This window comes from Oenanthe melanoleuca, chromosome 10, assembly GCF_029582105.1.
Source record: "Oenanthe melanoleuca isolate GR-GAL-2019-014 chromosome 10, OMel1.0, whole genome shotgun sequence".
Taxonomy (NCBI): Eukaryota; Metazoa; Chordata; class Aves; order Passeriformes; family Muscicapidae; genus Oenanthe; species Oenanthe melanoleuca.
The window spans coordinates 1,846,781-1,859,836 of NC_079344.1; the positions used below are offsets into that span (position 1 = coordinate 1,846,781).

General features: G+C 40.2%; 1 protein-coding gene across 1 annotated transcript; it reads right to left on the reverse strand.

The window, feature by feature from the left end:
- Window positions 1-302: 302 nt before the first annotated feature.
- Window positions 303-9,201, reverse strand: LACTB (lactamase beta). Its single transcript, XM_056499408.1, has 6 exons — window positions 8,874-9,201; window positions 7,930-7,996; window positions 6,778-6,968; window positions 6,096-6,435; window positions 4,674-4,839; window positions 303-2,492 (listed from the first exon to the last, which is right to left on the reverse strand). The coding sequence occupies exons 1-6, from the start codon at window positions 9,129-9,131 to the stop codon at window positions 1,949-1,951; spliced, it is 1,566 nt and encodes a 521-aa protein (XP_056355383.1). The 5' UTR covers window positions 9,132-9,201; the 3' UTR covers window positions 303-1,948.
- Window positions 9,202-13,056: the final 3,855 nt, after the last annotated feature.

Here is a 13,056-nt window from a genome sequence, read left to right on the forward strand (position 1 = left end):
ATAATTGCCTTCTTGCAATAAGGAAAAGGGTTTTAATTGGTTTTTGAAAGCCATGCCTTTCTAAAGTGCTGGTAAAAATGGATTTGGTTTTTAACCATGAGAAAATACTAAACTAAAATCTTACATATATCTTATTTTACTAAATAATATCTCAGGTTATGTATCAACATCTCTTTAAAAGAATCAGGTGTCCTGGTGAACTAATTATTGTTGGGATTTTCTAATTAATCATAGTATTCTTTCTCTGACTTTGAAAAGTCATACATGTCTAGTCAATAAAATAAACCAAAAACTTGATACTTCAGTTTGTTGCATTTGCAAGGTAAGTTTTATTTCTGTTATTTCAAACAGCAATATTACCATGTGTAGGAAGAGGAGTTTGATCCAGAAACAGGTGTAGCAATGGAATACATGTGCTTTTTAAGAAAAGGAGGGGTCTATGTCAGTGCCACTCAACAATGGTTCACTCACAATAAGTTTATCAAGAAAGCTGCTCTTGATTGACCAGTATCCCACATACAATACCAGCCCATCAAATGACTGGTTTTAGAACAAAGATCAAAGTAGCAATATTAATTGTGACCTAAATACATATGCTAAGGCCAGATTGGTTCCTAGTCTTTCATATCTCTGCCTTCTCTACCCCAAATGATAAGAACTCATGATTAATTTAATACCTAAGCAGAGACTGTCAGGGACTGATTTGTTCCAGGTACTAGAAGATGAAATGTAGACATGAGAGCATCTCCAGTACTGCACAGGTAGCATCAGAGGCTTTTAAAAAGCCTCAATCTCCTGTAAATTAAGTACAAAGAACATGGTGTGCAAGTAAAAAGTGGCAGTGAAACATTCTATATGGGGAGTGAGATACTGTCATTAATATCATGGTATTAGCAATGCCTTAGTTTTTACCCTTTTTCATTTACATACATACTTCAGATATTTACATTTGTTTAGTCATACACAAACAAGCATAACAGTAAACCTACACCTTCTACATTCTCAATCTTTGTCTACATCCACACACAACAGGCAGCAAGTGAAACTTTTCTCTCAAGTATGCAAAATGACTTCAAGAATGGGCTTTAAGTTGTATTGAGCTGAGTTCCTAATTCCTGTTTCCAAGGGAAATGCTACAGAATACAGTGCCATTTCTACCTAGTTAGCACAGGACACTGGGACAGTTAGCTTGCCACATTGTGGTGTTTGGGTGGATTTGACTCTAAAATAATTCTATTATTGCACAGTAAAATAATTTCACGCATTCTCCGTGTCCAAAAAAACGGATGAGAGAACATCTAAATAACAAAAAGATTTTTACTGACATTGCTCTAGATTCATTCTTTTCTAGTTCTTAATCCACAGCTCTGATAAAAGCTTGCTTCTAGTATAAATTTGCATTCTGGAGGCAGCTTCAAGGTTTGGGTTGTGTTGTTTTTTTAAGAAAACAAGGGAAGTGGTATGTGAAAACAAAAAGCAACAGTGACATAGTTTTTCTTTAGAAAGTAATACTGAATAGTTTTGGCAGACTGGAACTATGAGAATAACAAACAACATATTTGTGTGCTCAAATCAAGATGTGAAATTTATCAAAAGTTTAACATTCAAGGTAGATAATTTGTACTTCTTAGTGAAAAAGAAAAAAAAAAAAAAAGCTATTTTCTTATCTTAGTCAAGTGTTTCACTAGTTGGCAAAAATAACCTGCTAATATAATGATAATTTACACAGGTACTACAGAAAGCCACCACTGACTGTTACATTCTCATTTTCTGTAAGTTAGGAATTTCCCTGAGAGATGAATTCTAGTTAAGATGTAAGTTTAGCACCAGTAGCAGTTAAGTGAATTGTTTATGCTTTTTCTTCCCATATTCTCAGTGAACTCAAAGTCCAATTCCACCCTTCTCCCTTTGTTTTTCAGTACAGTGAGCTCACTCACACACATCTCTTTCAGTCCACACACTGTGCCCGTTTTTCTTTCTCGAATTCCCGTGCAATCTTTAAGGCAGTGCTGTTGAGTGAAACCGATTGCATGTTACATATAATGGTGACAATCACTCCTCTGGGGGGTGCCACTGGCCAAGCACCCAGAGCTTCAGGGTGCAGCTCTTCAGGCAGGATGAGGAGAACACTGCTGGCCCCCACAGCCCCCCCAGTGTGGGATGCATAGTGCCTCTGCTGCCTGCAGCAGCCACACTGCTGGTTTTTCTCCACCACAGCCCAAGCCATCGCATATTTACCGTCCCTGTCCCACGACACTTCTGTTTTTGGCACTGGAGTCCACATCATTGCAACTGTGCCTGGCTTGAGGTATCCTGGAAGAAGTTTGGCATTCCTGTTTTTAAATTGTCCAGCTTGATAACTGTACAACAAGGCATTTCCAAATTTCAGGAGGTCACCTACTGATGATAGAAAGCCACCACCAGCCCACTTGTAGGAGTTGTCCACGTACGGTGCATTTACCAGCCGTCCCTTTTTGTTGTAAATGTAACATCTGAAATTCAAGAAAATTCAACTTCTTATTCTCACATACTATGCACAATGATTTTAAGCTGCCCTGACCTAAAAGAGCAAACTGAGCATGTATTAGCTTGTTCTTGCAATCATTTAGAGGGTTTTTAAAATACATTTACAGCAGAAAAACAAAAATTAAGGTGACTTCTTAAGATAGAAGCTTAACTTCAATAAATGTACTAATCCTTCTGCTTAATTTTAGGATATACTAAGAATATGTAACAGATGTGACAGAAATAAATAGATGAGCCAACACAGATTTTTTTTTCCTTAAATCCCTGTACTAGATATGGAGTGTTTTAAAGAACAAGGAATTCTACAACTGATGCTTAGGTGACTGCTCTCAGACAGTAGTTTCCATTTATGGCTGGTTTCCCCCCACTGCCCCATTGTGGTTGCCATATTCTACAACAAAGCAAGGAACATTAAAGTCTTGAATAACACAAATTAGAAACTGCCAACCAGAGCTGCAGAATGAACTATCAGGAACAATATAACAGAAGTGCAGAACAAACTATACTTTTGAAAGAAACAGTCCAATCATGACTTGATTAATTTCATACAACATATGAAAATGACTTCTTGAATAAATATATAACCCAAGGAATTTCAACCTATGGTGTTTATATCAAATAAGGTCCATGTACCACTTGGAGAGTTATGAAAAGCCCTACCTAGATCACACTTGTATTGAAGGCTTTTCAGCAAACTGCTGAGTAACTTATAACACTGAAAGTCAGAGGTCAAAATAAAGGAAGAATGATGAACAGTCCAGGATGCAAGATTACCATCAACTCTGACAGTGATTTAGGATCTTGCTGTCCCCATAATGAGTTTTTTGATCACAAAAACACCCTGTTACAAATACATCAACTCAAACCTCTAAAAGATCTAGAACATGGACTTTTTAGCATTTTCCTATTAGATAAATCTGGTATAACCAAACCATTACACAAATCTCAAAGCATAATACATTCTGAGGCATCAATTTGTGGCAGCAAACCATCACCATCTCAGTTTTGCATAACAGTAAGTACCTATAAAAAGACTCCCAGAACAGCATCCATCCCAATTCTTTGCTCCCTCCTTTATTTCAGTTTATAAGAAGATAAGAAGATAAACATATGCTTGTTCTAAAAAACCTTGACTGTACAAGGTTGATAATTTATGAGAACATCACTATTATCCAGATGAGCTATAGCCAGAAAGCCTCTGAACCTTTGCAAGCAAACCAAACACCAGCACAAAACATCTTAGGATAGACTAGTAAAGCTGTACACACACACACTTTCAATATACACTTGTCCTTACTATAAACCTCATCTTCAACATGCTCATCGTTCTTTGAAAGCATTTTAGAAGTCAAACTTTTAAAAAATCTGAGTCTCATTTTCATGAGACTGTTACTATAACCTGCTTTGTCATTCAACAGAATTCTTGTCCCACACCAAAATTTAATAGGGGAGTCAAGAATCAATTTCTGAGCCCAAACAGGAAAGTCAATAAAATAAGACAAGAAACCCCAGCCCTATCCACTATATCAGAATGGATTATCCAGTTACATAAATTTCTCTCAGCTTGCTGTTTTGTGGGTGCCTTTTGTTTTGTTTTTGTAGGAGTGTGGGGTGATTTTTTGTTTTTTTTCCTATGTTAAATTAATTTTAAAAATAAATTGGTTGTGTTAAACAGAATTTTAATTCTGGTCAAGATTCATACTGAAATTTGATTTATGAAAACCTTATGTTACTGTGAGACTAATACAATTCCATGGAAACCTTTAAATGCTATAATATTAAGCAAAAATGTAACTATATATTCCAACATAATCTCCTAGTTAACTCCTTATTTTATTGGCATTTATGTCCTTACTTGTACCCAAAGTAAATCTAAACTTTGAAGTCACTCCTCTTACTCCCCTCACTTCCCATATTCACACTTAGAACAAGAAATACTTATTTCCTATTCTGTAGTTTAACATGCTGATTACAGAACTTATACCATGGCAGTGGAACCAGCTACATGAGTAATGTTGAGGTAACATACACCAACTCATTCAAATGTCTGGGAAAAGAAAAATCACATATTCTAAATTCAGCTGTCTTAATTAAAATAGAAAGGGCAACATTTGTTGTGGAAAAATTAGAGTTCCACCCCTGTTTACCTTGCTCTGTTATATATCATTGCTTCATTGTCATCTAGGACAGTTGACAGCATATCCAAATCACGAAACATTTTCAGCATATAATCTGTAAATTTTTGTCCTGAAGCTCTCTCCACAACAGCACTTAAGAGAGTAAAGCCATAGGTTGAGTACAAGAACTGACTACCTTGAAGAAACACAGTGAGAAAGAGAAAAAACCTCCCATTAATTGCATACATGGAATCATATGTGCAAATAAAACTATATATAGCAATTAATAATCAACCATTTTTGATCCTAGGCCTATGAAATTCTGTACTGGATCCAGATCCTGCTATGAGAACAGCACTAAAATATTCCAGGGAATCTCTCTGCACAGTCACATTTCATGCCAAGATGTCAGAGCTGACATTTTCCACAACATTTACCTTATCAGGTCTAACAGGGATGTCTGGATTTGGAAAGCTGCCACAAGTTATAAAATTACTGCTTAAAAGATGCTCAGCTACTGTGACTTGTTTGTGTGTCCATACCCAAGGGAAAACAACAGCAGTACTCACATTTTTCAAGGGTATTCATCACTTTTAACACAGAGTTTCTAGTCCTAGAATATCCCAAAAGATTATATGAACACAACTATGCATATTATTTAAACAATAGAATTTATTTATAAAACAATGTTTCATTTTTTTAAAATCTCATCCTTGTGCTAATGCCTTCTATGAAACATTTACATCTTGAGCAACTGCTAAAGTGCCTACAGTTGAGAGAGATCTCTTACCAAGATGGTGAGTGTTTAACTTCTCCCTCTTTCTGCCTCTCTCCCCTTAAATGTATATTATTTACTGTTTATCAGCAATGCAAATAATTTAACCCAACTTGTTTAAAACTTACACCTGAAGCTCCTCAAAGTCCTCTCTAGACCTAATTTCAATAATCACAAAAATAAATTACTACAGTCATTCTGTGATTCTGTGGTTTTTTCTGTAGATCTTTTTTAGGTTTTATTTAGTGCCTCAGTAAATTCTTTTGCTTTTGGCTCCTATGTAGAAGGCCCAGAACTTGACTACAGCAAGTTAATATCTGCTTACAAATTACTTTGTAGATACAAGTTTGTTACCAGAATTATATTCTGCTTCAGCATTTATAAATCTGCTAACTGGTATGTTTCAGAGCATTTACTGCATTAGTTACTGCTCCTGGGAGAAAACTTATACATAAATATTACATGACCAGATTGTTTGTGCAGAACAGACCAAATATTTCTCTGTTGAGCTTTTAATGGGCCATATGAAGATAAAAAAGGGAGGGAAGCAGAACAAACCAAAACCCCTACACAAACACTCTTCACTGGACTCTAGTATCATCATTGCATGTAAAACTATTTGAAACAAAACTCTCACCAAAAGAGCATAATTTTGGGCTACATTAATAAAAACTCACCTGGTTTAAAGAATAAAGGATCATTTTTAAATATCTTCAGTGATTCAATCACACTTTCAAATTTTTCCTTCAAGTAATACTCTTCCTGTTCAAACTCTTTGTTGATCCTGCCAGGCCTTGAATTTCGGCTCTTTGTCTCACTATCATGTTCTTTCTTCTGTTTGACACAATCAGTTTTTTCAATCCCTTTACCTTCTTTTTGTTCTTTATCTTGATGGGATTTTGTTAGCTTAAGTGCTCTGTTTACCTTTTCCTTTTCTTCTTTTACTTTTGTAATATCTTTTTCATAGTGACGAATCCCACTCAAGTGTGAAACTAGCAGTCTTGTGGTAATAGTGACCTAGGTAGAGAGGATAATGTGAGCTCTCTTCAATAAAAGACCAATAGTAAATCAGCAAAAAAGTAAAATTCACCATGACAAAGAACAGGCAAAGGTGCAAGACTTCATAAATAACACACATTAAACACAATATTAAAAGAAAAAAATCTGTATGAGAACAGTACACACTTGATATAAATTAAAGATCCAAACATATTTTTTTAGCAGGAACCATCAGTACTTGTCTAAATTATTTTGAGTGTTTTGTAGGAATAGGTCCAGATCAGGCACCTGTACACAGACAGCTATGCAGCAACAGGAACAAAAATTTTAAAAACCTCTTACCAATAAGCAATTACATACCTTTTCACCCTCGTAGACCTTTTCTGGAAATTCAGGGACATATTTCTGCACTGGAGCATCTAAATCCAGTTTCCCCTCTTCCCACAGTTTAGCAACAGCCATCATTGTGAGGCACTTGCTGATGCTGGCGATGCGCATGACGGTCTCTGGCTTACACAGCACACGGTTCTCCACGTCAGCATAGCCCAAACCTTCAGAAAATAAAAACACTCTGCTGAGTCCTTTCCACAGAGACATGCTGAATTAATTATATGCAATGAGTTAGATTTGCTGGCCCTTTAAAATATTTTTCCTCCAGCTAAACTGGGATATGAAGCATTGGACTATCCCAGCTCCCTGCTTCAATTCATTTAATAACATATTACTGTAGTAGTAGCAGTTAATCAGTTGGATCACACAACATCATCTCAAGCTGGTGATTAGGGCTACAACAAATATAATGTAAATGAGATCAAAGATTAAGCCAAAATTTACACACCTGAGGTCAGATATTCAATGCAGAAAACCCACACATACCAAATCTAGACCGTAAAATAACTGACCAACAGTCATAAACACTTATTTTATTGCTCTGAATTAATGGCTTAAACAGTAAAGGGTTTCATTTTATCAGTACAAAAACTGAGAGAGGAAATCAATCACAAATCCATCCCAATTACCTGAGCTGTAAGGTTTCACAAAACCGAGGTGTTACTATGTTTCTATGTCACACAGCATGACTTCAATTAAAATACAGCTTAACAGGCTCTGTAACAGTGTTTTCCTATGTAACCAAGCCACAAGTCTGGTAGCAAGAACTGGAAGTAAAAAGGCATTATCGAGCTGCCGAGCTAGTCTTCAGTTTGAGCAAGGTACATTGAGTACATTCAATGGGGAATCTGAAAAATTAATGGAAGAAAGGTTCTCCAATCTAACTTTTGAGACATACTAGCATATTCAGGAAGTTAACAAGTTATCAATTCCTGGAACTGACGGAAGTTTACCAAGGAAGGTGTCATTTGATACTCCCTAAGCACCCATTTCTGGCTATTGTCTGGAGATGGGACATCAAGTAGATGAAATCCCAGTTTGATTAGCTTGTCTGAAATTATAGCTTTTAAAAAGTTAATCAGTTCTTGACAGTATGCACAACTACTACTCCCACATACTAACCTTCTGACCAGACTTCCTTTCCATCTACAGAAACTCCAACTATTATACCTGGGATTCCTGCTTCATCCTGCAAAAAAAAAAAAAAGAAAAAAAAAAAAAAGAAAAAAAAAAAAAAAAAAAAAAAAAAAAACCAGAAGAAATTTAGAAGGATCTTTACAGTTAAAAAATACGTCCTCCCAAACACTTGAACTGAAAAAGCTATAAAATCCCTACAAATAAACCTGTGCATTGTTATCAAATTTTAGTTGAAATTTTGTTAAGTACAAGTTTGTGTTGACTGGTACAACCTGCTTTTGCAAAGCTGACATTTTAACTCAGCTATTGGGAAAAACATACCTAACAAGGTAATATTTTTGCTTTAATAATTCAGTTAAATTAGGCAAAAGAAACAAAACATGACGGAGTTAATATGCAACCGGCAAACTGCATCACCTACTGGTAGGCAGGATTGCAAAGCAGCTTCACTTGGGTTTTCGAAGTAACTTTTTAAACAGAATCACAGAATATCCTGAGTTGGAAGGGATCCTAGAGGCCAGCTCCTGGCCCTGCCCAGAACTCCGAGAATCCCATCTGTGCCTGAGAGCGCTGCCCAAACGCTCCTGAGCTCTGCCAGGCTTGCGAGCCCTGACCACTTCCCTGTTCAGTGCCTGACCAAGCTCTAAGTAAAAAACTTTTCCTAATATCCACCTAAACTTCTCCTGACTTAATTTCCTGGTATTCCCTAGTCACAGAACGCAGAGATCAGTGCCTGTCCCTCCACATCCCCTCATGAGAAAGCTGCAGCCCGCAGGGAGGTCTCTCCTCCAGGCTGAACAAAGAGCCCTCGGCCACTCCTCCTATGGCTCTTGCCACACCTTCGTACAGCCTTTAAGGCACCCCTCGTTCTCAGATACCCCGTACACTTCCACAGGCCCCTGTACCACAGCACCCACAGCCTCCAGCACCTTGATCCTCCGCACCAGGTCCCTGCTCCTCTCCACGGCCGCACCGAAGCCCCGCGGCGGCGGCGGCGGCGGCGGCTTCTCCTCCCGCCCGCTCTCAGCCTCGCCTCCCTCCGGCGCCGCTCGAACGCCCAGCGCCAGCCCCAGCGCCAGCCCCCAGCCCCAGCGCCGCGGCCCGGCCCCGCGGGGCCTGCAGAGCCGCCCGGGAGCCGCCGCCCGCCGCAGGGCCCGCGCCAGGCCCGACACGGCCGGGGCGGCCATGGCAGCGCGGGGTCACAGGCACCGCCTCACGGCCGAGCCCCGAGCGCATCGAGCGCCGCCGCCTCACGGCCGGGCTGCGGCGGGGCTGGGCAGGGCAGGGCAGGGCAGGGCAGGGCAGCTGTGCCGCCTCACGGCTGGGCTGGGCTGGGCAGGGCAGGGCAGGGCAGGGCAGGGCAGCTGTGCCGCCTCACGGCCGGGCTGGGCTGGGCTGGGCTGGGCAGGGCGGCTGGGCTGGGCTGGGCGGCTGGGCAGGGCTGGGCAGGGCAGCTGTGCCGCCTCACGGCCGGGCTGGGCAGGGCTGGGCAGGGCAGCTGTGCCTCCTCACGGCCGGGCTGGGCTGGGCTGGGCAGGGCAGGGCAGGGCAGGGCAGCTGTGCCGCCTCACGGCCGGGCTGGGCAGGGCAGGGCAGGGCAGGGCAGCTGTGCCGCCTCACGGCTGGGCTGGGCTGGGCTGGGCAGGGCAGGGCAGGGCTGGGCAGGGCAGGGCAGGGCAGCTGTGCCGCCTCACGGCCGGGCAGGGCAGGGCTGGGCAGGGCTGGGCAGGGCAGGGCAGCTGTGCCGCATTCTTCCCCGGACCTCGGCACGACCATACAGAGAATCACAGGAACAATTAGCTTGGAAAACAGCTCTGAGATCAGCGAGTCCAGCCTGTGACCGAACACTACCTTATCAGCTAGGCCATAGGACCAAGTGCAAGGTCCAGTCTTTCCTTTGTCGGGAAAATTAATCCACAAACGCCAGAGGTTTATGTCTAAAAAGGAGACAGAGGAGTCCTTTTTACTTTATTCGAATAAAGGGAGAGGCCATGGAGCATTGCCCTGGGATGTCTCAAATTTTTGGAGGACGCAGCCTCCTTTTATCCTGATTTCCCGGCCGCTTTTCCCTCTCTTTCCCCATGGGCTGAGGTACTTGAGAGGCACAGACTTCCAGAACGCCTGATACCTGAGATTCCCCTCTAATGTATAACCCTTCCTTTTAATTTTTAATTCTTATACAATTCATAGTTTTCCCCCATTGCTTCTTTCATCTTCCAATATCCAGTTTCATTTAGCAGCAAACCTACAGTTTGATTGTAAAGGCAAATATCTTCCTCCATTCATCAATGAGTGGAATCCATCCCACTGTTTCTTTTATCTCAGTGCTAGTCCTATCTACCAGCAGATCTACAGCTTGTTTGTAAAGACAAATTCCTCTCAAGCCTGTGACCAAATGCTACCTTATCAACTAACCATAGTACCAAGTCCAGTCTTTCCTTGGACATCTCCAGGGTTGCTGACCCAACACCTTCCTTGTCAGTCCATTCCAACGTCACTCAGTGACTTCATCAACATTTCCTAAAATATAACTTCCATGGCAAAAAAAATAAAAAAATAAAAATCGAAGTTTGAAAACAACTTCATCACTTCCGTCAGTCCTCCTCCAATTCTGCAAATGCTTTTGAGGATTCTGATGTCTCAGCAATGTTTAACAGATGTTTTTTATGGTTGTTCCTGCTTGTAGGTCTGGACTTTGATCACATTATTGTTTGCTATGATGATCTCATTTGCTTTTCTAGTTCACTGACAAACTCTTCAGTGACATGCCCCTAAATGTAACCCTTCCATTGAAAAAATGGGTAATGTTTTTAACAAACAACATGCAAGGTTTGAAAGATAGAAAACAAGTGATTAGTATTAGTATTCCCCTGATAAAGGGCTGGTCAGACACGAAATCAAGAGCCATCTCTGCTCTTTCATATTATTAAATACCATTTGTAACTGCCACAGACCCAGACTGAAGCTTGTAGGATGAATGTGTAGGAAAGGGCTTTTAAAAATTAAGAAAGTAGTAGTGTAAGGAAGCTCCTTCATTTTCTTTTTTGGATTTATTGTGAAACAATGAAATGGTCCACTAATCCAATGGATTCCCATTATTCCAACTGGATCCCAATAATTAAAGACTAACTTATGTAAAGATTTCTGGATTTAAAAGTGTTGAATCTATTTAACAGACAAAAGCAAAAGTTGTCGAAAAAGACTGTAATTTATATTTGTACTAGAAAAAAGGAAGAAAAATAGGAAAACAGCAATTAAAATATTATCTATGTGTACATAGATATGTGGAAAATTTATGATGATGGAAAATGCAAAGATTGAAGGGATAACAATCACCTTAATCAAACCTGACGTTTCTGCTCTCAGTGCAGGAAGGAAATAAAATGCCCAAATTCTTTCTGAATTACAAAAGAAGATAAAAATGGAATATTAGATGTAGAGAGAAATCAAGCTCTGCTTTCTCTCTCTTTTCATAAGCAATTTCATTTATTTGAGAACCAAGAGACAGAATTTTTGGAGCATTTGTACAGTAGATGGCAGTAAAAACCCTCACCCATTCAATCAGTTGCTAGCAAAAGGAGTGGCTCCACTGTGGGAGCTCCCTTGCTTGTCACAGAGTTACTGAATTCAGTTATTACAGTCTCCTCACACACATTTTTTTTTATATAATGGTTCTTAGAGTATTATTATTTATCAAGTAAGAGCTGCATGATCTCAGTGTGTGCAATAAGAGAGCTGCCCTACCAATGAGCACCTATAACATTCCATGCTAAGACAGTCAGACCCAGCCATAAATCCAGGCACAACCCCCCTGAAGGCACAGAAATCAGGGCATACTCACAGCTGAGTTTAAGATTAAAATCTTCCCCGAGTTGTTTGGGTTGGTTTGGGTCTTTTCCAAACAAAGGTCATGGGTCAGCTGAGAAACACTAGTCAGGAACAAATCTTTAAGCATGTGAGATATCTGGACCAAGAGAAAGAGGAGGATTACAAGCAGTGGGTCCTCAGGCAGTGAGATCAACAGTTTATCATCAGCTCTGCTCAGTTTACCCCAGCATGTATTTTTACTGATATCTACTGCCAAAAGCAAAAGGCTTCTCTGCAGTTTATGCCAAATACTCACCCAGCTCTATGTGCAGGAGGGTTGCCAGCCCATTTTCCACACATTTACTGCTCTGACCATCCATGCTCGTGTCCTTTCACCTACCCACCCTGCAACTGCACCTTCACTTTGCTTTGCAGACATGTTCTGTGCCACTGAAATCGCTCTTCACGGGAACACAGCACAGATAGCTTGAGAAACAGCACAGGCTAGTAAAAAACAGGAAAAGGACTCTTACCACATTAGTAAGGTCTCAGGTATTTGGGTGGAGGCATTTGGCACTGGTCTTGCATATTCATGTGGGAGTGAGTCCATGCATACTACAAACTCCATTCCTTTGCTTTGTATTTTTCTTCCCAAACTCAGATATATTTCTAAAGAACCCCTCTAAAGATGTCTAGTTACTATAAGCTATACAAATCAGTAAGCAGGGATTTTACTTTATTCCCTTTCCATACAGGATAAATCAAATTAATGACATTAGCACACGTTTATACCACAATAGGATATTTGCAAAAACTAAAGTAGGTATTTCTTTTGTACTTTTGCAAGCAAGCTGGGAAAATTTTAAAAATTTTAAAAACTTTGCTACTGAGAGAAGAGAACTGCCTGGGATGAGTGACTTCTCTAATATGCCCTAAGTGTAAGACAGTTCATGTCTATTGTGACTTGGAATAACTCATCAACTTCTTGAATTGGAAATACTGCTATTTATTTCATTTACCTTGAACAAAACCAGGACCATTTCCTTGTCTTAAATGCTACTTGTACTTCTTGGACTACAGCAATGTACATCACACACTTAACTTATAGTTATGCCTTAGTGTGATTAACATTACTCAGTAGAATAGTTTTACTACCTGCACACTCATCTCAATGTCTGTTACTCAGCTTGGGTTCATTTTTCATGACCAAGAAAAGCAATCTGCAGTGTGAAGGTAAGCAAGATAAGGACACAGTCATAAGAGGAGAATCAAGCTCAAGTTGTGCTGGTGCTGGAGGGGAGGCTA